Raw genomic sequence first — 26,055 nt, forward strand, 5'->3', positions numbered from 1 at the left:
TGATTCATCTATCGCCAAGTGTGCGTTCATTCAGAGCATACATGTGATATACATCCGTGTTCAAAGTAAGCTTTCGGATTGTTTTACTTATCATTTCAACCTTTGGACATCATTGCCCCTCTAAGTACGGCACTCAATCTTCCTTGAAGATCCACCAACCAGGGCATTCTCCTCTCTTTACCTATTTACCGGTACCCACTGCCAGAAATTTTCTTCTTGCCCTCTGTAAAAACGAAATTTTCTTCCCGTCCACTGTAAAATGACTTTTCCTCCCCGCTCGCTGATTGGTTTTTACATTTGCTACCCGCTGAAAATCTGCTCCCGATCTCTTTTGTGACTAACAGGTTCATTTGCTGCACATGTCTCAAACAACTTGAGGCCCATATATCCATCGTTCAGTTTCATTCTCGTATGCTGGTTATAGAATCCTGCAAAATAAAAATAAAAATAAACTGGCATTTGCCATGTTAATATGAGGCTCCAGTGACACATTTTGACTTTTTAACAAATAGCAGGGCATACACGACACGTTGTTTACTATGTCATTTTCAGTACCAGTAATTTTAATTTCTAGTGCATGGCATAAGATATCGCCAATATTTCTGCAACCCTCTACCGAGGGGTAACATTTCTTCAACTTTGGAGTCCGGTCGATTTGATATAGTTGTCTCAAGCTTAACATAAAAGGTATATTAATTAAAGTTTTTGTTCCTATAACAGTTAAAACTTTAATTCATAACTATCCTTAAAGCTGCCACTATATACCAGGTTAACTTTGACAAAGTCAACAACGAACGTACCATCAAGGGTGTAACAGAATACTGGTGTGTGCGTTCTTGACTCTGTCAAAATTAATCCGGTGATAATCTGGTTAAAGCGTCCACAGATTTACTAACTTATCCTTCTTACTTCTTGCTTATCCTTCTTGCTTTGGGTGATCAAAAACAGCAGATAATAGATGCAACACAGTATGAAAACTTCGCTTAAAGGCCTGTGTTGGCACCAGATTGTCTCATCAGAAAATGTACCCACCAGATTACAATTTCAATGGAAAACAAAAGGCTTTCACACCTCCATAATCCTCTTACAATCTAGAACAAAGGCGATCCCAGGGATCACGAACAGTGCCTTTAAGATTTTGAAAGGACAAATACATAACACAGTGAAGGATGAAAACAAAAATTTTATGACCAGTGCTAAATTAAGACCAAGACACTAAATGTTGGCAGCAGACACTTTTATTGGCAATAAATATTATAGTCCACTGTATTAAAATAAAATAAAATAATTAACAAGAAACCTACGCAGAGACCAAGAATAGAGGCCAGTCTATTACCTCCATCGACCAAGACACCCCTATCCCCGCCCTATCCTCAAGGGACTGATATATGCATTCTCCCATTATTCATATGCAAACACCAAGGCGCACCCTATACGGGGCGGCCAAATTATAAATTCGGTCAATTTTACAATGTCATTACAAAACATGTTTCGAAGGTTCATACTCTGATTCTACATATTTTTACCTTGACCTTAATGTTCTGATGGAAAAGTGGATCTGTTAGTAATTGCCCTCCCACCGGCATGTGGGGAAAATATGCCCTCTCACTGAATTATGATACCTACTGCCCTCCAATAACTATGGTCTGTCCGCTATCCACTCCCCACAACAGTTCCAGCGCCCAATTGCCCCCCCCCCCCGAAATTTCGCCATTGCCGACTAGATGTACATATTGGTGCATACACATTTAATTTATACAACTAATAGAATTTATCTATCACCCAGTGTGCGTTCGTTCAGAGCACATATGTGATATACATCCGTGTTCAGAGTAAGCTACCGGACTTGTTTTACTTATATCATTTCAACCTTTGGACATTGCTCCCTCTAAGTCAGGCGTTTAATATTCCCTGAAGTTCTATCAACCAGGACATTCTCTTCCCTCTACCTATTTCAAAGATGTGTGTACTTATGGAAATGAGGTCAAAGGCTACGTTCTAAAAGGGAAGATAAATTATTTTGGGGTAAGAGTTAGCAATGGGGGCTTGAAACCTTAGGGGAAATGATTGAAAGGTAGGGTCCTACTTTTCACATGCCAGTTAGAGCAAGTTATTTATCAATGTTCAGCGAGTTTACTCGCGTTCACTGGAAAATGCAATATTTAGGCCAAAATACCCACAATGCAATTGTTATAGACCTAGAAAGTTAAAAATAAACTTTCTACTGTCACCTGAACTAGAATTTCTAACGATACCTTGTCTGATTTACAAATGACAGGGCATACACGGCACATGGTTTACTACAAGGACATAAATCATGATGTCATTTTAGTAACAGTAATTTTGCAACCTTCAACCCGTACAGCTTTATTATTTTTAGTCTGGTCAACTGTATATAGTTGTCTCCAGCGGAACATGAAAGGTGCAATTAATTTTTTCTATAAACGTTGAAACTTTAAGCATTTTTTCTTCCATTAATCATATATTTATGAAAGATGCATAAAATGTACGTAACTCTCCTCAAAGCTACCATTGTATAACGGATTAACTTGACAAATGAACAAAGAATGCATCAGCAAGGGAATATCCATAGGGAATTGCACAGAAGTCCGTCCTCAGGGGTAGGGGTGGGGGTAGGGGTGTCTTGGTCTCAGGACAAGGTTTTTCTTGCTATGGTTTAATGTATTTTAATACGTTTGAGTATGATATATATTGCCAATAAAGATTTATACCACCAACCTTTCTTTGCAGCTTTGGTGTTTTTGTCTTATGTTAGCAATGGTTTTGTAACGATTTCTTTTCCTCCGTCGCCGTGCAACGCATTTGTCCTTTGTCACTGTGTTGCGTCTATTATCTTACTAGTTTGATTGCCTAATTCGCCAAACAAGCAAGGTAGTAATTTAGTCTATTATCTGATGAGTTTGAGTGCCTAATTTGCCAAAGTAAGCAAGGGTAAATTACTAATCTGTGGACGCTGTCACCAGATTATCACCCGATTAACTTTGACAAAGTCAACAACGAGCGCACCAGCAAGTTATAACTGAATGCCCTCTGTTATACCTTGCTGGTGCGTTCGTTGTTGACTTTGTAAAAGTTAATCCGGCGATAATCTGGCTACGGCGTCCCCAGATTATTAACGTACCCTTACATGCTTGGCGCAGTGGGCAATCAAATGCATCAGATAATACACGCAACATAAAACATAGCATAGTCTAAAAACTTGTCAAAGGACAAATACGTGGACAGTGAAGGAGAAAAAGAAATCTCTACTCTAGAAAACCAGTGCTAAGATAAACCAAGACATTCAAGGTGACTTTGTCCAGGTTAGTCCAGTGATAATCTGTGACAGCGTCCACATACTAGTAACTTACCCATGCTTTGGCGCAATGGGCAATCAATCGCATCAAATAATAAACGCAACCAAAAACAGAAGAGAAACATTTCTATGGCACAACACAGTGTGAAAATTAGCAAAAATATCTTCAAAGGACAAATACATAATACATTGAACGGGAAAACGAAATCTTTACAAAAACAGTGCTCAGATAAGACCAAGACACGAAAGGGTTGGTAGAACAAATATTTATTGGCAATAAATTTATTATAGTCAATCTTATTAAAATAAAATAAAATAAAATAAACAATAGTATAAAGAAACCTGTGCAGAGACAAATAATAAAGGCTCATATATCATATCCATGGACCGAGACACCCCTATCCCCGCCCCGAAGCTAGGGGATGGATATATATGCTCTCCCCTATACACACAGCAAGGATACGCCTTATACAGGTGTGGTCAACTGGCACATTGGGTCAATTTTATAAATTTATTACGAAACATTTTTGAAAGGCTTATACACTGATTGACATATTTGACCTTGACTTTAATATTCTGAGGGGAAGTGGGGCGCTGTTTGTAACTCCCGTCCCACCGGCATGCGCGGAAAATTTGCCATCCCGCTGAATTATTGTGCCCGCTGGCCTCCGGTAACTATGATCTGTCCGCTGTTCACTCCCCGTAACAGTTCAAGCTCCCACCTGCCCTTTCGGCACTACTGAAAGTTCGCCATTACCCACTAGATGTATTGGCGCATGCACATTTAATTTATTCAAGTAATAGTATTTTTCTATCACCCAGTGTGCGTTCGTTCAGAGCATAGATGATATACATCCGTGTTCAAAATAAGCTTCCGGACTGTTTTACTTATCATTTCAACCTTTTGACATAGCTTCCTGTGAATAAGGCACTCAATCTTCCCTGAAGTTCTATCAACCGGGGCATTCTCCTCCCTCTACCTACTTCCCCGGTACCCACAGCCAGAAAGTTTCGCCTCGCCTAAAAACTGAACTTTCTTCCCCGCCCACTGTAAAATGACTTTTCCTCCCCGCCTGCTGATTGAATTTGCCTACCCGCTGAAAATCTGCTCGCGGTCTCCTTTATTCAAGAACAGGTTCACTTGCAAATAACACGAGGTGCCATATATACATCGTTCGCAGTTTCATTCTCATTATCTAGTTATAGAATCCTGCAAAATAAAGTTAAATATAAACTTGCGTTAAATTAATTTTAGGCTCCAACGATACATTTCAATTTTTAACAAATAGCAGGGCATACACAACACATGGTTTACTTCAAGGACATATATTCTGATGTCATTGTGTGTACCAGTAATTTTAATTTCTAGTGCACGGTATAAGATATCGCAAATATTTCTGCAACCCTCCATTCAGGGTTTACATTTTTGTAATTTAAGTGTTTTTTTCCCCATAACAGATAAAACTTGAAGCATTTCTTCTTCGATTAATTACTTATTTATGAAGGATACATACAAACTTCATAACTATCCTTGAAGCTACTATTGTACACCAGTTCAACTTTGACAAAGTCAACAACGAACATACCGGCAAGGGTATAACAGAATACTATCGTTGTTGACTTTGTCGAAGTTAATCTGGTGATAATCTAGTTAAAGCGTCCACAGATCAGTAACTTACCCTACTTGCTTTGGTGCCTTAGGCGATCAAACGCATCAGATGATAACTGCAACACAGCGCGAAAACTTCGCGTAAGAGTGTGAAAGGACAACTGCATGATACAATGAAGGAGAAGAAGAAATCGCTTACAAAACTAGCGCTAAGATAAGACCTAGACACTAAAACTTGGTGGTATAATTTTATTGGCAATAAATAAATCTGTGCAAGACCAAACAAACGTACAGGCCTGTATGTTCCCTCCTTGGACCAAGACACCCTTATCTCCGCCCAAACCCCAGGGGATCGATATATGCGCTCCTCTTTCATATGCACACACCAAGGCCTTATACAGTATTGCCAACTGATAAATTCGGTGAGGTTTACAATGTCATTATGGAACACTTTTCGAAGGCTCATATACTGATTTTACATATTGTTTACCCTGCAGCTGGCCTTAGGCTTCTGGGGGAAACGGAGCTGTTTGTAACTGCCATCCAACGAGTATGCACGCGGAAAATATGCTCTCCCACTGCATTGTGATGCCAACATGCACGGACCACTAATATGTATGGTCTGCCCACTGCCCACTCCCCTCAACACTTCAAGTTCGCCACTGTCCTTTCCCCGCCACTGAAAGTTCACCATTGCCCACTTTGTGTACATATTCTCACACGCACGTTTCATTTATTCAACTACGTTTTTGAAACTAAAGTGCTTTGTGCTTCTGAATTTGGCTCGTGTTGAGTCAACGTCGCCAGCATGCCAAGTTATGGCCGGAGGCATATAATCACATTCCTTCTGAAATTAATCGAGCAGTCTTCAGTTCTCGGTCTGGTAGACGTGAGCGCTCCTTACAAGATTAGGGATGACCATATTCTTGAAGAATTTGTTATCTGCAATTTTTTGTTAGCAACCCAACATCATCAAGTATATCATTGTTAGATGCAATTTTTTTACAGTTTAATTATAAAATTTAGCGTATTCACTTCATTTGGACTATGTAGTGTACCTGTAAAATCTGTTCAAATAGATGTGTTTCTCTACTTGCTTTCCATAATGCCCCGATTCTCCAATCTTCCTCTCATTTCAAGTGGCTTGCATCTACTTCGATAGATCGGCGAAAACTACTCCTTGGCTAAATTGTGATTTTGTATTTTTGGCACTTGCTTGTGTCAGGTCTCTTTTCAGTGAACTGCAGGTGCTAACTTCATTTTAATTTTCTCCATTGTATTGTTTGCCAGGCGGCGGACACTTCTTTTGATTTTGTTAATCAACAGCAGACAATTTCCTTGTCTAAAACAGCACTGATAACTCGTAATTGACATGTCTTTTGTGTAAAAGAGTACGGATAAATGAAATGCATAAATTAATTTAGAGACTTGCCTGACAAACTGTCCAATGTCGAAATTAAGCATCAGGGTTCAAACGATAGGCACGAGACAAAAAGTAGTGAAATAGTATTTATCTATCACCCTGTGTGCGTTCGTTTGGTTAAATGTAAATTATGCATAGTTACGTGTTCAGTGTAAGTTACCAGACTTATACTTATCATTTTAAAATTTTGAACATAGCTCATCCAAGTTAGGCATTTTATCTTCTCTGAAATTCTATCATCAAGGGCATTCCCTTACCTCTACCTAATTTCTGGTACCCACTCCCAGAAATATTCTCCAAGCTCAGCGTAAAACTGAGCTTTCTTCCCCGCCCACTGTCGAGTTGACTTTTTCTCCACGCCCCCCTGAAAATCTGCACACGATCACCGTTTTGTACAAACAGCTTCGTTGACTGCATCTGCTTAGATCGTCAACCACTGAGATATTTCGTTGTGATCTAATTGGTCCTATAACTCAATTGTCATTGTATAAATATAGACAACAATGGAAGTTCCCATTTGAAATGTAATTGACAAGTATAATTTCGACGACAGTGACTGCCAGTCAATGTCAGTGCGCTATTTAAACCAAGTCCGTTCATGTGGATATATCATTTACTCTGAGATACCAACCATTGTCGACGGTGAACTGATAACCGACGATAAGCGATACGACGTCATTCTTACTTCACTGCAAGGTGAGCTTATCCTTTATTCTGTCCCCTAGCTTAAGCTATTCCTGATATTAAAAGCAATGATGATCAATAAATCTAAAATGCCCTAATTAGAAATATCATCTTTAATCAGTGTTTTATACTGCAATGACATGAACGTACTTGTCAAAGTAGTTAAACTGTTGTAAAAAAATGTGTACTGTTTAAACAGTGTGTTTTCATATCATCGTCGAACAAAGAACTACAATATAAAAATGTCATATGTGTATGTGTGTGAATTTCAGCAAAAGATTCCTTTAAAAAGTACACCAAAATGCTCCCACGGTATGTCTGCAAATGTTACTGAAATGCTCTACTGGTATGCCTATAGATTTCAGTATAATCCAGATCATTTGAATCAGTATATCAGTAGTTTCAAAATATAGTTGATTCGTTTGACCAGTGAAGTTAACACGTTTGTTCGTTTTTGGTAATAAAAAGAACTTCTGTAAAAGTTGTCATGAAATTCGTTGATAGTCATCAAGAACGGACTTCGCCAAGGGTGACTTGTGAAATTGGAGTTCTGCAACACCATTCTGCATATCGTATTCATTGTGGGTTCTCTGGTTAAATATCTGTTTGTATATACAATAACAGCGGCGAAACCGATACATGTTAATATGTCTTCTACATAATACATAATATATGGGTTTCAAGACATGTTGCTGTATCAGCAGTTGCGTCAGTCGTGAAATGCTGCACATTTATGAATGTTAACGACTAAACAATTTATGTCACTGTCAAATTATTTCTAACATTCAAGGTAAGTTGAACTAAAACAAAGTGACGTGCTATTTCACAAACCAAATTTAAGAAAACGATCTACCATGTAGAATAATGATTTAACGCATTGAACATTTTCATCTTAACCAATTACGGTTGTCCACAAAACCACTCCATACACCTTCGACTCAAGGGTGTTTCCAGATTTGAGAACTCATTCCTATACCAACCTATTTGCCATGAGACATGACAAAGACATCTGCCACACAGCAGTTGTAGGTCCGCCCCAGGAAGCCTTGTCATTAATTTTGCTTTTGCCCACAATTGTGCATCGGTGCCCACACCAACGATGGTGCCGCCAACAAGAGTTGTAAGAGTGGTAACACAACAAGTGTTTCGGATTGGTTCTTCCCATTTACCTTCGATATCCTTACGTTTCCATGTCTGGTTGCCCATTCCAATGCCATATATTGGTCCTTCAATAGTAGGAAAGAAATGAAATTGAACCTATTTTCTTTGATCTCATACCCCCTTTGTAGAGTCTGCTGTGCTTCTGTTTGATTGGCTATGCCATACATTTTCCTCAGTATAATATGGCAGGAGCTTTGCACAAAGTATTGTCTGACTTTGGTATATTTCTTCTACTGTGAAGGAGTAGCGAGTATAAACCGAAACAAAACATTTTCCAAGTGTGAGAATGAGATAATATTCTGAATAGACATTACCAAAGTGCTTTGTTTCAAATGTATTTTGTATTTCCACCCTCAGTGGCTATAGGCATCTCCATGATTTGTATGTTAATTTTGTCAACCTCTCAATGTTAAAATAATTGGCAATTTTATAATGCGACTTACAATATATGTGTTCGGTATATATAACTTTCTCGTTTGGGACTAGTTGTGAAATAAGCAGTACACTCTTTACATTGTTATATATGTCTTAATAAGGCTGCACAATGCAGAGGAGCATAGCTAACTTTTTGTAGGCTAGAGATTTAATACATCGAGTGGCAGCAACTTCGACTAACCAATCATAGCAATCATAGGTTGGCCGGTTCTGCATTTCAAATGTTGTGTCAATGAAAATAACTGTAGCGTCGCTGCTGACTGAAACGTCACTGACATCACCATCGTCGTCAATTTTGGTCCAGATACCTTGAACTTCAGGTTTGCCAGACATACCAACGCATAGGTCGCTCCACGGCGTCAGCAACGAAAGATTGCCATATGTCTGGTGTCGTTCGCCAACTCGGAGCTGGTTTTTTTCACACTTCATTGGTGTTCTATGTATGACAAATAATTGTCAATGAGTTCCCTGACCCTTCGTCAACTCCAGTGTAAATCGATTCATTCTGATTGGTCAATCTGTCTTAAAGGTTTGCAATTTTGGTGAGGGATTATCGGAAAATAGATAAGTGAAGTCATTTAAGAATTTCTATGGTAGATGATAAGGAGATATCGAAATATCACTCATTTGTTTCGCAAATGTTGAGTGCTAGCATACCTAGCTTTTGCTCACAGCTGTAATGTGGCGGTTTTACTAGATTATATCAAATTTGTTACTTTGCGTAAATCCTGACGGGTGTAGCGTGCTGACCTCTGCAGGGTGCGATTACACATTCTGGATACCTGGTACCACAAGTAAGCAGTGGTTCAAGATGACCCGTTGTTGTTATCATTTGGTATTCGTTCCTTAGACCTGGTAAATTATTTACTCTGAGTGACACTGATTATTTGATCTGTTTTGTTGTTTATACTCGTTTCAATTGCGTATACTGAGTTTTACACGGCTCAACAATGCATCATGGGATAACCGGAAAAACCTTTATTTAAAAGCAAGATATATTGAATTAACAATGATGGCTTTCGATGCAATGTAAAAAGGCACATCTCCCAAATTGAATCTAAGGCCTTTGAGTTATACGATGTTTGAGGAAAAAAAACTTTTTAGTGATTACTCGATGATTTCAACGACCTGGAGAATCCAATGAATGATGAAGGGTCACTCGAGAAAGCAATCACACATTGTCAGCATTGTGCATGACTGTGAAAATCTGAAGGACAGTGTTGTGTATTCATGAGTGTTTCTATGTCACGATTCCACTGATTTGGTGCAAATCCAATCTGAATCAAAACTAAAATCAACTGTGGGCAATAACAATGAACGTCACACGTATACACAGCCTGGAACAGTATGAACAGTAAGGGTTTCAACAGAGATAAACAATAACGGCTCTTAAGTTACTGTACAGCTTCTTCCCTTATACGGAAAGCACAGAGTGTTTTTTTACTGAAAATTTTGTTCACCAGTTTTCATAATTAGCAACATGTGATAAATACTGGTAGCACCTTTCCTATCGATATATTGAGGTCATTAGTAAATACTTGTGTCCCCTATGACCGCAAATGCGACAAAACCGACGTTAGACAATAAACATTGAGTTAAAAACTCAGAAAGCAAGTAATAGAGTATGTGGCCGGGGAAACTGACAAACCTTGGCATAACGTATACTTCATTAGACTTAACCTCACAATGTTTTGCTTTAAATTCATCCCCGGCTGTTCTACAAGAGCGGGGCATTGGGTTTACCGTGAATTTTGAGACGTCATATTCCATGATCAAATTACTGAATGGTGACTACGTCACGTTCTAATCACGCTGTTGGCTCTGCGGCGTGGATGTTGCCATCATATGGCAATGCCTACATGCAATGCCGTCGGGATCATGAAGTTAATGAACAGGTGGATACATCATAGGAAAATAATTTTCAACAAGGCTGTCTCAGATTGTCTGTTTCTCTTCTATAGTGCAAGTTCATTCCTCTGGAGATCGAACAAAATTGATAAAGGATTTTTTATTACTTCACATCTGATCGAAATTGAGCACAGGGGCTCGAGCATTGCCAATTATAAGATAATAAAGAATAATGCAATGAGCCTGTTTTCCTTCTTCTCTGGTTCTCGCACTGTGTTTCCTCGCTCTGTGCATGTGAGTCATGACGGATGAGTGTTAATCGTGTATGCAGTATGTAGTGCGCCCTCCTATGGTGAACTTTCAGTGTATGATTTCTGCGTTGACTGTCACATTGTTGCCATACCATCGTATAGCTAGTCTGGTTCCCTTGCCCATTTCTACCGCTGGCTGCGCTACTAAAGAAAATAAGGTCAGGTACGGGCTAATGTTTCAGTCAGAATTTTGACTGCATATTAATGAGCACAGTCAATAGACAAGATCATGTGATCAGCACATCTGTACAGCGGCAAGCTCGGAAATTAGATGACGAAACATCGAATGTTGAAGTTGTTTGCACCAGCTTCACTTTTAAGTTTCCGAATCTGTTCTTTGATAGTATTTAGTGGGGAAATGACGATTATCGTCTATGATTTTTTTTCTCAGACATGATCTGACGACCTGATCTGACGGCAATGACTCAAAAATAAATGATTTAGACATAGGATGCTCGGATCGGCGGGAAACTATGGAAATAGAAATGATTCATACACGGGGACTCATATGGGCATAAGAAATCTAAATTCGAAGTCCAAGTTGGAAATAATCACAGCACTCGTACTATTGACCAATAATAGCCATGCTTACAATAACCATGCCTGCCCTTATTTAGCACTGAACCGTAGGGCGAGAGAAGAGAACTAGGAAAAATGGCTCGTACACAAAACTAGGTTTAATGAATAGCTTTATTCGTTATTATCATTTAATTGGCAATTATCGAGCCCCTGTGATTTCAGCGCTAGCATGCCAAGAGGATCGCTGGACAGCTTCATCGGGCTAATCTATAGAAAACTAAATTTTATCGATTGTGATAGACAGCTTGTATTCCACCATTTGCATCATTCGTGCCTGATTCTGAATTACTTTATTTCGTGGAATCTTACTGTACGAAAATATTGACCAAGCAACTTCCGTACGTGCTGTCCTATCTACAATCACACACACCACAGGGTATCAGGAATTATTCTTAAGAAAAATTCAATATATAAAGTATATAATATATAATATGTATAAATTCCTATATATAAAGTGTAAGCAACCCAATTCACTTCCAAATAATTTCCTAATCAAAGTGATCGAATCCAAAAGAGAGTAGTACGCGCCTCGAAGGTGAAAGACTTAACCTTTGCTCAAACCTTCCATAATGAAACTTTCAACAATTTTCTTCCAAATAAGAAATAAAAATCATGGTTCGACTTGCAAATTTTGGTACTATAGGAACACATTGCCCAACTTAAAGGTATACTGTCACGTGTTCCAATTTTGCTACAGTTACCATGGAAAGAGAAAATCTAACTAATCGGAGATTTTAAGCGGGTGGCCGGTTTTTTAAAACAGCGCCCTCACATGGGCATTTTGAATACCAAAGAACGCCCTTTTTACCATATATGGTTATATTTAGATTACAGGTTACTGTATACCTTTAACCGATATTTTATATGCAAAATGGTCGCCATCTCTGTGCTGACTCCATGGAGAAGAATTCAATTTTTCCATCAGAGTTTTAATGAGAATAGAAACGCAAAATGTAAGAGTCAGAATATGTTTTTACCAAATCAGCCCCCGAGGCTTGGACAAAACGAACATTTTACCCCGGCCGCGACCTCAGGTTTGCGGATACCACCAAACTTGAGCTTTAAGTAGTCTGCCCTCTCAGCAATGATGCTTTTGTTATCAGAAAATTGACCAAGTTTGGCGATGTCAATACCATGTTCGATGAAAAATGGCTCTAAGCTACATTTGAGCATAACACGGGCTACTTATGCTCCAGTGTAAACAACAACTATTAACAAATGCGTACATCAGTGATCCCGTATGACAGAAATTAAAATTAGGGGGTCGAGTTTTCAGAGCGACTGTTGTTATTCACGCGACAGTAGATATGGTATGAGATACTTAAGGTTCTTTCATACGTGGATCCGTGTATAAAATATTTTCTTATTTTGCAAGTTCACATATTCCGAAAGTTGGGGATCATACTTTTCTTGTTACTGGCAACATTCATGATTATAACAATTCTGTTTATTTCTTAGAGTTGGTAAGTTAACTAACATTACAAGGCCTACCACGATGATAAAACTTCTCGTCGCAGTGGTCGCAGCCGTTATCTGCAGCGCAAGAGCCGACGAAGCTCTGAGGGTGAGACCAAATGTAGAATCATATCATATCATATCATTTGACTCCGCACACCCATTATGGCGGTACTCTTGACGTGCCCGATGCCACTCAAGTGAATCGTTGTTTTCGTTTTCTATTATGCTGTACAAGAAGGCTAATTACATAAAGAAACAGCAAACATCTGCAATTCACTTGGATTGCAATTAAAAACACTAAGATTATTATATCATTTAAATACGACTAGTTTTCAATCGGGTTCGAACCCACAACATACGGCATCAGTCGCCTAGCGGAGAGGCCACAGAGGAACCGCTCGGCTAAATCTCCACTCCCAAAAAAGAGTGATTCAATAGCCGGCTAAGCTGTTACATTTTTCTGACTGAGACCGCTCAACACGTTGTAGAGTTCGTGAAGCACTCACGCACGCATATCACACATCGCACATACAAACTTTATCGAAGCGAAGAAACGAATTCATCGCTTTAACTGGGCGAACGATAACCTCGGGGACAATTCTGTCCACCAGCAGAGTTACCAGCCCAGGGTAGAAAATACGACTAGTTTTCAAACACTAAGCTTGTTATCGCCAGTTGGCGTCGTCTAATCCATTAAATACCGACAGAGCACAGACAGAAACATGATGTTAATACATTATTATAAATAGAGTGCGATAGCTGTCGTAAATACATAATCTTATATAGGGATCAGCCCTTGTTGTCGCGCCAGGGATTAAGATTAGAAATTTTATTCGCATTGATTCATGATTAGTAATAGTAAAATATAAAATAGAATTAATTGTTACTTGCTATGTACGTTTGAACAACAGCTATGCCCAGTTTGCCCTCTCATGAAATCAGTTCACCTACAAGATGTCAGACCCTGCAGGTATAGGTTTTCTGTTTAATGTGTAAAAAACTTGGACATAAATTGGCAATTATTACCATGATAACAAGCTATTGTGTTTAACAAGGGACGTATTGTGCCATCGCTATCGTTGCAATAGAAACCGCACTGCCTAACTTCCAATATTACAAGCTGAAAACTAGCGTTCCGTTTAAAAAACGGGCAATTTTGCATCTAGTTATTGACACTGAGGGCGCTTTTCTAAAACTCAACCCCAGCATTCTTTGCGTATGTCCACGTCCTCGTTCATATGCACGACAGTTTTCTCTCTTCTTCTATTTCTTAGGCGTGATATTAACGATATGTTTTATCAGTGATAGCAGTGTATAACAATGATTACTGGCTAATAAAAGAGATATATTTTATTGATGGCATTATAAAATAATACTTTGCACGTTTCGTATTTATTCACTTACTAGTACTCAAAAAAATGGGGGCGCCCATGAATTAAGTCGGGTACACTTCCAGTTACTAGCATAGTATATTATGAATCTGCGCAGGTAAAGTCAGTAAACCGCTTGCGCAACTATTAAACATAGTCTTTTCCATTTTCAGAAGATGTTACGCAGTTTCATAACATCCTGGGTATTACTCTTACGTCATTAGCATTGAGACGGTCATTTTAGGCATCAATGGCATTCCATTGAACATATTAGGCATTTTGAACAATGTTACAGGCAATTAAGCTAATTGTGTAAGGCACTAGGTTGTTCACTTTTGGCATTTGCAATATGTTATAGGCCCTTAATTAAATGTCTAAGTTATTTGCGACTTTACCATATAGTTCCTAACAATTATAGCCTTCCGAAATTCACTTTTACGAAAATAAGTATGATCATTGGCACTCTTGAATGGCTACAAAATACATACAAGATTCGACCCCCCCCCCCCGACAAGAACAAGCAAAGTAGAGTAGAATTGACATTTGATATTCCATTCATTCCTGTGACAGGCATGTACGTGGGAAGACGTGGATTACTGTGAAGACATGTTAACGAAGTACACCAGGGACCCTCGTAACTGGAATGAAGAAAAGAAAAGCGTCCTCTACTGCGATTTCGTCAAGGTATTAGGCCAATATGTTTTTCCGTTCGTTGAAGTGTATTAATTAATACATTAGCTTCCGTAAATGAACAACGAAAACAACACTTTACGTTTACATGTATATATATATATATATATATATATATATATATATATATATATATATATATATATATATATATATATATATATATGTAAAGTTCCGTGCTGTTCCTGTGTTTTGATGTTTTGAAAGTATATTTGTTATATATATATATATATATATATATATATATATATATATATATATATATATATATATATATATACTGCTAGACGTGGAACTTGTCGTGATTACTCTACAGGCTGTTTCATGCGCTTGGCAATCGTCAGGAGTGATGTTGGCGGGCTCGTTGATACCTATATATATAGGGTCAGGTGTATATGCAAACGAGGCGGTTGTTCTGGCGCGTTCAAGTGTCAATAAGGAGAAATTTGCTTCTGTGTCTACATTTCGAAAGAAATTCTGTACGTTTGTATAGCAGTGTTGACTTGTCTGAGTTGATAATGTGAAATTTCTCCGTAATGCAGAGGTTACAGCGTTTTGTCTTGGTTGAGTAAGGTTGGGCTCTGTCAATGATAGACCATGTGACGTTATATTTTGTGTCGCTATTGAGGGCCCATATGTATTTTGAGAGTTCCGTGCTGTTCCTGTGTTTTGATGTTTTGAAAGTATATTTGTGATATGTATATCTTGTTTTGAAAGCTGAGTCCGTGAGTCCGATATTATCCTGTCTTTAATTCCAAAATGCTAAGGCCTCAGCCCATTGCATGAAGAAAGAAAACATACATATACTCAGAGAAAAATATATATCAGACAAAACAAGACTATTCTTTAGCTTGTATAAACAATTCTCGTTTCTTAAAGGATTTATGAACAAAAACAGATAGTTTATATTGTACATCCGTTTCTTTACATCTTAACAAAGCAAAGCACTTGTCTTGTGTCGGAAAAACACGAAATTTCTGTGGTATAAAATTGATTCTTTCTAACTCGTACAAAGGACAAAATAATAAAAAGTGACATTCATCTTCTATGATTGTAATACCATTACCTTTACAATATGGACATATTCTGAGATCTATGGGAATAGGTGGTGTACAATGACGGCCAGTTTCAATTGCTAGTTTGTGGCTGGAACAGCGCAATTTCGCCAGATCCGATTTGATATTTCTTTATGTGAATATTTGACAGATATAACTCAGGCTCAAGCATAGATTTGAAACCTGCGTAGCTGCGTAAACGGGAGTGATTATTTATGGAATCAGACCACTCTTGCCTGTAGCAATCTTGTAGTCTAGTGTGAAATAATTTTAAAAAGATGCTAGAGTCGCCGACCTGCTGCTCATACCAAACTACACCAAAACCATAACGAAAAGTAGTTCCCTTATTTTGTTGCCCGGTGACCCTTCCATTAGAATCAAAAGTTCTAATCATTTCGTAACAGGCCTTTGGGTATCGTGAATTTTCCATTTCTATTAATTTCAACCAGTATGCAATGCAACGTTTCATGTATGTACAAGCAAGAGGAAATCTCCCACACTCTCCCAGAAGTACTTCTGTGTTGACACTTGAATTTACACCCAAAATAAATCTACAAAACTTAAATTGTGTACGTTCTATTATTGGGGAGTACTCATAACCCCAGATTTCTGAATCGTAGCAAATAATAGGTAAAATACACGTATCAAAAAGTTTAAACGCCTGCAGTAAAGAAAGACCACCTAACTTATTAATAACAATCTGAATCTGGTAGAGGGCTGTGTTTCCTTTCATAACCAAATGTTCTTTTGCCGGTGACCAAGATAAACGTGAGGACAATATGATTCCAAGATAGTTGTAATGCTTAACAACATTGACAGGTGTATTCATAAAACCACTTCTCGTACCGTTTCAGTATCCCCCCATTTCTAAAAACAATAATTTTTGACTTGCCAAGATTTACAGACATTTTCCAGTGTTTGCAAAATAATTCCAGCTGATTCAATTTTCTTTGTAGTTTTATCGGCAAATCTGTGGCATCGGCCACATCATCTGCATACATGAGGATACTCATATTATTAAAATCATTGTTAACAAATATTCCATCACGGTCGTTCTTGTCCATGTAGGATTCAAGTTCATTTATAAATAAACTAAATAGTAAGGGACTGAGCATGCAGCCCTGACGTGTACCAACCTTACATTGAAAGTAGATCTGCAAGTCCACCATTGCATAGAACACATGCTTCAATATTTTCATACATAGATCTGAGGACTTTCAAAATATCACCGTGAACCCCATAAGATATTAATCTGTACCAAAGATATTTATGTGTAACATGATCAAATGCTTTAGAGAAATCAATAAATATACAGTATAATCTACCCTTTTGCTGTGATAAGTACTTTTGAACTAGACACTGTAAATTAAAAACGTTATCTATTGTGGAATAACCTTTACGAAAACCAGCCTGGGCTTCAGTAATAATACCAGCTTCTTTTGTCCAATTTACCAACCGATTATTAAGTATTTTAGTGAAGATTTTACTCATGCAAGACAACAAAGAAATGCCACGAAAATTATTCACATCTGTGAAAGCACCTTTTTTGTGTAGTGGGTAGATGATTCCCCTACTCCAAGTGATTGGAAAAGAACCTGTCTTCAAAATAATATTAAATAAATCACAAAGACATTGAAAAAGAACATCGTGACTGTTCTTAAACATTTCATTTATAAGCCCATCAGGACCAGGCGACTTTTCATTCTTTAAACCATAAATGCATTTGCGAACTTCCTCAACTGTAATATTCTCATTTAATCCCAGTGGAGTATTGTCTTTACACAACTCACAAGCTGTGTCATGATGAAGTAAGTGTTGAGAAATATTTCTATCAAACTCGGAAGGTATCTTATCTGTAGAAATAGTAAACAAATCTTTAAAGTACTTAAACCATGTAGTTGAACTAATTGTGTTATTTACATAATTTCCTTTGTAACCTTTAAGTTGCTTGACCGTTTCCCAAAATTTGGAGTGGTCGTTTACACTTTCAAACAAGGCATTTCGCCGGTTTATTCTATATTCCTCTGCTTTAATTTTACAAATATTTTTAAAGTTTTTCCTAGCATCAATATAATGTTTAAAGTCCCTTTGATTATTAGATTTACGATAGGTGTTCAAACATTTAAATTTCGTCTGTCTTGCAACATCACAGCATTTATCCCACCAAGGTTTGTTATTTTCAATTTTGCGTGTAGCTTTACTGCTTTTTGAAGACACAGCCATGTCAACTCCAGCCCTGGAATAAATCTCTGTTAAAATATTCACAGTACTTTCTATGTTTGATGCGTTCAAATCTCGATAAAAATCGTCAAAATGTTGAGCCGTCTCGGCTTGTAATTTCCGTTTAAAATCATCAAGTAAATTAGCTTTCCAACGAAATTTTTTCCAGGATTGAGTCCGCATGGAATCCTCAACACTATCAGTTTGTAACTCTAGATCACTATGAAAGTGCAAGTAACAACAGACTGGGAAGTGATCTGAAATGTCCAAAGTATCGACAATAAAGTCATTTACATATTTAAATAAGCTTGTACTAAGTATTACATAATCAACTGTGCTTGACCCATTGACAGTACAGCAAGTAAAATTTCCATCTTTGTCACCCGGAAATCGTCCATTGGCCATGTGGACATTCTGTTTGTAACATAGTTCAACTAGTGAACGACCAAAGTTATTCACAACTCTATCCCTAGATTTTCTAGGCATATCAAAGTCATCACTGTCATAGTTAGTTTTAAACAATGAATTATCTTCCTCATTTTCAACAACGTAGTCTATCAAGTCACCGACTCTCGCATTAAAGTCACCCAGTAAGATAAAATCACAGTTTTCAAACTTGAACTTATTTCAGTGATATAGTTTTCAAGCCGTACAATACCATTTGGTTCACCTTCTCTATAAATTGTTGAACCTTCAGGTGAAATGTACACACCACATAAAACATACATCGAACACGATTGGAACTAATTTGGGAAAATTGGATGAGAGTAATTATTAGAAAAATGTAACGAAATCGAAATTTTTACAGCTCAAATTTTACAAAATGATAGAATAGTGTAAAATTTGAAATATTGTTCTCATCGAACAAAACAACGAAAACACAACGATTATTGCATACCTTTTTCATCGGATTCATTTTAATGAAAAAAGTTCATTTTTATGTAAATGTACTCAAGAAATGAGACAAAATGCTGAAAATTTCTCTACTTAACGACTTTTGAGTCAGGGCACTTTTGAAATGCCCCTGACTTTTTCGTGAATTTAAGGCTTATTAAAACATTAAATTGAGTCAGGGCACATTTTAGTTGACCCTGACTGACTTAACTGTAAATCAATCGAAAATCTTCATTTTGGTCGAGGAAAAGTGACAAACTGAGATTATTACTACTGTTTCAGTAATGAAGATACTACAGACAAACTCTCATATTTTCATTCAAATATGAATATTGTTCAAATGTTTTGAACAATATTGCATTAGATACTATCATGCACTGATTCTTACTCATAACAATTCAACAGCATCGTAAATTTTGAATAAAATTTAAAGATGGTAAGAAAATGTAGTGTAATATTAGACAAATTTCTAAAATTTCTGAGAAATTTTGCCAATCCAATTATCCCAAATTAGTTCCAATCGTGTTATCTCTTAAAGTATGAAAAGCATTTTTGTCAATTAATAGAAACTCACCATCAACAGACTTACTATAAATTCTTTTGACGTAACGATCAATTTCTTTCAAAATAAAAACACAGACACCGCCAGAATTTCTACCCATCTTTTGATGGCGTTTCCTAAAAACAGAATAAGATACATGTGATGGTAACCAGTTTGTAAAATCATCATCTGATACTGCCCAGGTTTCTGTAATACAGCATATTGTGAATTTCGAAAAATAATGTTTTAGTGCAAGATCATAACTATATTTTTTCAGATTTCTAGCATTCCAAGCTATAATTGAGCGGGACTTTCCGAAAGAAATGCAATGCGAATTTTTGTTTGAAGAATGTATTTCTCTCTGAGAATGATTAAGTGCGGGGGCTTGGCCACACCTCTAAATACAAGTCAAATTGTTTGTTTTTTCATCGAATGCAAATTTTTTTCCCTCGATAACAAGTTTATCATAAGATAAATGGCAACGTTTGCCTTCTTCTCTCGCTTTTAATGAGAAATGGAATGAGTTCTTTTCGGCGTCTTCGGACTTGTGGTGGAAAGTCTTCACCCACGCTTATGTCAGAGTCTCTTGATAAGGTATTACGGGCCTTTTGTAGTAACTGAGAACGCGTCTTATATGACAAAAAATTCACGATAATCGGTCGAGGGACATCTTTTCCTGTTTTAATATTCAGTCTATGAGCTCTTTCAATTTGAACTTCTTTTTCATCTTCAGCATTTTCCACACCTAGTTTCGTTTTCAATGTTTCTCTTATTGCTTTCTCACAATCATCCCACGTCTCACCTTTTGATTCTTTTACTCCCCTGAATATTAAATTGTTCCGAGATGATTGAGAGCGTTGTCCTGTAACTTCACGTTCCAGTTGTTCGACTCTTCTTTTCAATTTTCTGTTTTCTTCTATCAATTCATCTTGTCTCGACTTAATATCCTTAACTGTTGTTGTAACACTCCTCATATCTTTTCTCAAACTTTTCATGTCCGTACGGATAGCTTTTAGGATTGGTAGCAACGACTCACTTGTTTCGTCTTCCATGTCGCCCTCTTCAAAGTCTGTGTCTACCAATTCCCCTCTAGCTGAGAGTTTCATCTGACGAGTTGTAGGCCCGGGATTTAGTTCAATATCACCTGCTTGTTGTAGAAAGCGAGAGAGGTACGGAAGGACTGCCACGTCCCCAGCTTCACCAGTTTGAAAATTCAATGTCCAGGTGCATGTTATGTAATGGTGGACATGGCCACGTAGCACACTTTCAGTAGAACATGGTTTCAAATGTTCAAAGTATTCTCTTTCTCCAAAATTAACCGTGGAAAGTTTGCCAGCATTTTCAAGCCAAGAATGAAATTGCTCTTGAGCGTTTACGATTAGAGCAGCTCCTGTAACAGTCAGACTGATGACAAAGAGACAGCAAAACCACCTGTAGCTCTGCTCATTGATTGAAGACCATACAGTGAACGGAGTATACGCTACCATACGCACCACTTTCCAACTTCTTGGGTGTGAAAAACAGCCAATTTGGGCTCTCCAAAGTTCAATTCCGACTCCCATGGCGTCGATTCGCTTCTGGTCGTTGTAGATATAGCGTTTGGAGAATTTATGTCATACAATGAGGGGAAAAAAGCAAAAAGTATCGGAGCTCCGACGGAGCACTGTTACTCCAAGTTATGATGTGAGGGCGCCCCTTGAGTCCGATATAGTGCTTTGTATCGTTGCTTGTATTTACGGTGGCTTTGTATACTACTGAGGGCGTGAGACAGTTTCCGGACAATGGGCAATCTTCTTTTTTGCGGCAGTTACATGGCTTGGATGGTTTGTTGTCGTTGTGTAGGAGGTGGTTATTATGGGCTCTGATGATACTGCCCATATTTCTTGTACAGCTGTAGCTGACTTTCACATTGTTTTTATTGAATATCTTTTGTAATGGATGTCCTTGCGGGAAGTGTAATTTAATGAGGTTCAGGAATCTTCTGCCAATGTTGGTTTTTACTGCTTTGTTGAATGGTGGGTTATACCAGATTATCTGCCTGCTTCGTGATCTTTTGGGGGCGCTGCCGGTCGGTGGTTGATTATATTTCATGTTGTGCTGATGGCCGCCTCTCTTGAGTGCTGTTTCGTATTCAGGGGCGGCCTTTTTGAATGTGGCTTCACAGTCCGATATGGTTGATATTCTTTTGTTGACGGAGATTGGAATTTGCTTTAGGATGGGTGGTGGATGGTTGGATCTTTTATCAACGTAAAGCAGCTGGTTATTTGCTTTGCTGTCAGGTTGGAATGTTCCATTTTGCAGGTTGAGTGTTGCGTCGAGAAAATCTGTGGTCTTGATGTTTACTTGTATGGTGATGCGTAGGTCAAATGAATGGAACATGGAAGTGATTTCTTTCTTCATTTTTTCGCACTGCCTTGGTGATCTGATGTTTGTGACTGCGAGGCCGTCGTCTCGGTAGAGGCCGACGTTGGTTTTTCCAAGTATTTGGCTGAGTGATGAGAAGATGTATGCTCCGACCAGTTCGCATATCTCGGCCCCGTCAAAAACTACCCATTGTCACGTCGAACATGTCGCCGGTGGAGCTTTCCTTGGACCATGCTGATTCTTTGTTATGTAGGATGGACTTTCTTGAGTGCATAATGATGTTCAACTCTTCGTCTGTCACGCTGGTATATTTTTGTGCGTGGTGGATTGCGTCTGCTAGCAACTTCTTAGTGATTGAAGGGTAAAAGTCTATGATGTCAAAGGCGTTGAATGTGCTGTGATCTCTCCGATTGATGCATTTGAACCAGTTCGTGACGTCATTTGTGTTCTTCCATTGATTCAGGTGCGTCTTACGCAGTATATCTCGGTTTATCCGGTACAGGATGGTGTTGCTTATGATGCCTATTTCTGATTTCGATGGGTTGATGAGCCTGCAGGTAGGTTTGTTTGCAAAATACATATGGACCCTCGAGGACAGTGACACAAAATACAAGTCACATGGTCTATCATTGACAGAGCCCAGCCTTACTCAACCAAGACAAAACGCTGTAACCTCTGCATTACGGAGAAATTTCACATTATCAACTCAGACAAGTCAACACTGCTAAACAAACGTACAGAATTTCTTTCGAAATGTAGACATAGAAGCAAATTCCTTCTCATTAACACTTGAACGCGCCAGAACAACCGCCTCGTTTGCATATACACCTGACCCTATATATATAGGTAGCAACGAGCCCGCCAACATCACTCCTGACGATTGCCAAGCGCATGAAACAGTCTGTAGAGTAATCACGACAAGTTCCACGTCTAGCAATACCTATGCCCTGCGGAAACGCATCGAGCACTATACATTGCCTGAATTGACACCAAGACACTGATATATATATATATATATATATATATATATATATATATATATATATATATATAATATATATATATATATATATATATATAACACTAATTACTTCAAGTACAAAGTAATGAAATCTGTTGCTTAAGTTTTATGCATCCTGCAATCCTCTGACAGAAGGAATGGTTGTGATTTTTGTTTTGACGATATTCTCTCTCTCTCTCTCTCTCTCTCTCTCTCTCTCTCTCTCTCTCTCTCTCTCTCTCTCTCTCTCAAAATCGTCATATTTGAAAATATTTTGGTTTCAGCTACGTGTCCAGTGCTTGAAAAGTCTGAACTGCGATAAAATGAGATCAACAGAAGAAATGCCGATCAACATCAACTTCTGGATAAACATCATCGAGTCACGGGTTAATGTCATGATTGACTATAATTTGTGTTCTGAAGAAAGTGCAAGTAAGTCTTTGTGGAATTTGCAAACGAAAGTCACATGTTACCCTACAATGACTGTGAACTTTTGCATTTAAATTTCCACGACACATTGATAACACATCAAAGCCATTGGCACATCAAATCGTTATCAGAAAACACAATGAAGAATAAGGAACGCAAACATAAAGGGCAGCCAACATATAAAGACTGAGTCACTCCTAATATGGATTAATAACATATTATAGGGTCAAGTGTCATGATATGTTAGGTCAGTAAGGCATATTTAGTTTGACATTATTATATACAGGATCAGTGTTACATCTGGGCAAACTATTAGGATGATACAAAGGCACCTACGTTAATCTGACAGAGGCAATGCGACAGTGAAATGATGTCTCTTTATATCATACCTAAGCTGTATAATCTTGTCTAAATATTGTACTTTCTCTCCGAGGCAAAAACGCAAGTCGACATTTCAGTTATCCTGTAATTCTGCACTTGTCTTTCGCTGTCATGGGTCTATTGGCTTCGTTACTCATATCAGAGAATAACTTCAAATCTACATTGGTTTTAGTTTAAAATTCAAATTGGTCTAGGAGTTATTTTCTATGTTATTACTATGAACAGCAAATATGGTTTTCGAGTTTCGCTATCAAATCATTGTAAAAACTATTTTTATCTTGAATTTAGGTCCAAATCTAATGCTGTAGGAGAGAGCACTTTCTCTTCCAGAACACGCTAAGGTTCTGTTTTCTCTGTTTGGATGTCAGATCCCGGATCTACTTTTGCCTGTTTGAACTTTGCACGTAGTGCGAAAGTTGTTATCCACGCTATCTGTTCCACACGGCCATGCTAATGATGATGTTTGTTTCTCCCTCCCGCCAGATCCTCTAGAGGTAAATTACGAAGACGAGTGTGATGAGTATTACGTAAACAAGCGATGCACGGAGGCCATATCTGAATATCTGATGAGCCGTTTCTCCCTCACCTGCGTCGCCATGATGAAGGCTAACCCCTGCTTCTCTGGCGTGCGCGCGAAGTGTGGCTTACGTCAAGCCACTCTTGGTAGTAAATCTCTGAGCCCAGGTCAGTTTGACAATCCATACATTATCATGGCCAAGTATGGCCATTGCAAGCTGATCTTCGACGAATCGGACCCAAGGTTTGGAATGCAGGAAAGCTGGAGAAAGATAAATTCTGTTGATTACTTTACATACTTTTGAATATGCCCTGTATGTTGGGATTAAAGGAATGGTTGAATGATTTTCTCTGTACGGGCAACAAGGCACTGGACCTTCGATTTACATATCTTTGTGATCTTCTTCATTTCAGGCAGAAAGTTTGATCGAAAGAAAATTACAACGATTAGTATTTCATCAGTATCAGCTTTTCTTTCTCTAAAACAATAAAGGAGAAAAATTAAACAAGGTTATAAACTGTCATAACGTAGTACGCGCCTTGAATTAAAAGCCCTAAAATTTTGCTAAAACTGATGCTAAGGAAGCTTTAAATAATTCTCTTTCTAAATCTAGGTTCGAAATTATAGGTTACCATTATAATTGGGTACTGGAGAAACAAATTACCAAATAATTACGTATACCAACTCATAGAATTCAAAATGGCCGCCATCACTGTGTTTACTCCATTTGGAAAAATCAAATTTTCGATATGCACAAAATGAAACCGTGAAAAAGTTTATTAGTGGTGGACCGAAAAAGTATTGTAAATTTTAGTCAGTCCGAATATGTCCCTGATCCATTCACCGTAATCCGATGTCACGCGTTGCATGGTGTTTCGCGGTGCCCTGGTAGGCCTCGGTGCGCGAGGATTACCACTAGCCCCACGTAGTAGTCAACCTCTCTCGCTAATGACAATACCGCCCATCGTGATATAGATATTGTAAACTCAATGGGGACTGAGAACGAAATTATATAAGCTGTAATGAGCTGGACGCAAAATGTCACGGTTAAAAGCACGACAAATAGTGTCCAACGGGTGAGCGTGATTGTTTTTCAGAGAGAGAGAGAGAAGAGAGAGAGAGAGAGAGAGAGAGAGAGAGAGAACGGGGAATTATTGCGCACCGTTAATGCATTTTATTTATTATCTTAAATAAAATTACCATTTAATATTTGTGTTCAAGTTCACATCTGTTTGTATAAATTATTTATCTAACCACATTAACACATATTTCGTCCCGTTTAAAATATATCACAATTTTCATACATGATGCTATTTCATTACTATGGTATAGGGTTGTACATCTATAGCTTTAAGATCTTAATGAAAATTACCATTAAATATTTGTAGTTAAATTATCATTAAATATGTGTATGTAAGTTAATAATTGTACGTATAGACTGTTAATCTCAGCATGTTAACACAAAGTACCTTTCGTTAAAAATATGATACAATTTTCATACGTGGCGCTTTGTTTCCTAACAATGGAATACGGTTGTACATCTAACGTTATTGCTTTGACTATATGTAGCCAATATATTAGTCTGTGATGAGTAGTCAACACTTTCAACGGCAGATCATGTCAATAAAATTGAATAATGATAACAATGTTCTTGAATTTCTAGACCCTGGTTTGAGTGTTTTGTCTATTCCAACCTTTCCTTCTGTGTTTTTTTCGCTGAATGGAACTTTAAATTTTTTAATAAATCCTGGCTTGAAAACTCGGGCTTTC

General features: G+C 37.9%; 1 protein-coding gene across 2 annotated transcripts; it reads left to right on the plus strand.

The window, feature by feature from the left end:
* Positions 1 to 6,819: 6,819 nt before the first annotated feature.
* On the plus strand, positions 6,820 to 25,941 carry LOC139114946 (uncharacterized). 2 transcript variants are annotated; one of them, XM_070676864.1, is made up of 5 exons: positions 6,820 to 7,044; positions 12,825 to 12,930; positions 14,765 to 14,878; positions 23,243 to 23,390; positions 24,252 to 25,941. In XM_070676864.1, exons 2-5 carry the CDS (start codon positions 12,862 to 12,864, stop codon positions 24,587 to 24,589), a joined length of 669 nt encoding a protein of 222 aa, XP_070532965.1. In that variant the 5' UTR covers positions 6,820 to 7,044; positions 12,825 to 12,861; the 3' UTR covers positions 24,590 to 25,941. The 2 variants fall into 2 exon arrangements, with proteins under 2 accessions (XP_070532965.1, XP_070532966.1); XM_070676865.1 differs by lacking the exons at positions 6,820 to 7,044; positions 12,825 to 12,930; positions 14,765 to 14,878 and adding an exon at positions 21,930 to 22,515.
* The last annotated feature ends 114 nt before the right edge of the window (positions 25,942 to 26,055 follow it).

Source organism: Ptychodera flava, chromosome 16 (genome assembly GCF_041260155.1).
Source record: "Ptychodera flava strain L36383 chromosome 16, AS_Pfla_20210202, whole genome shotgun sequence".
Lineage (NCBI taxonomy): Eukaryota > Metazoa > Hemichordata > Enteropneusta > Ptychoderidae > Ptychodera > Ptychodera flava.

Bases quoted from the DNA above. Each gene is read 5' to 3' on its own strand.
- LOC139114946 (XM_070676864.1), top strand. From the start codon at position 12,862: ATGATAAAACTTCTCGTCGCAGTGGTCGCAGCCGTTATCTGCAGCGCA. The intron at 12,931-14,764 runs GTGAGACCAAAT...TTCCTGTGACAG, and splicing joins GAGCCGACGAAGCTCTGAGG to GCATGTACGTGGGAAGACGT. The intron at 23,391-24,251 runs GTAAGTCTTTGT...CCCTCCCGCCAG, and splicing joins GTGTTCTGAAGAAAGTGCAA to ATCCTCTAGAGGTAAATTAC.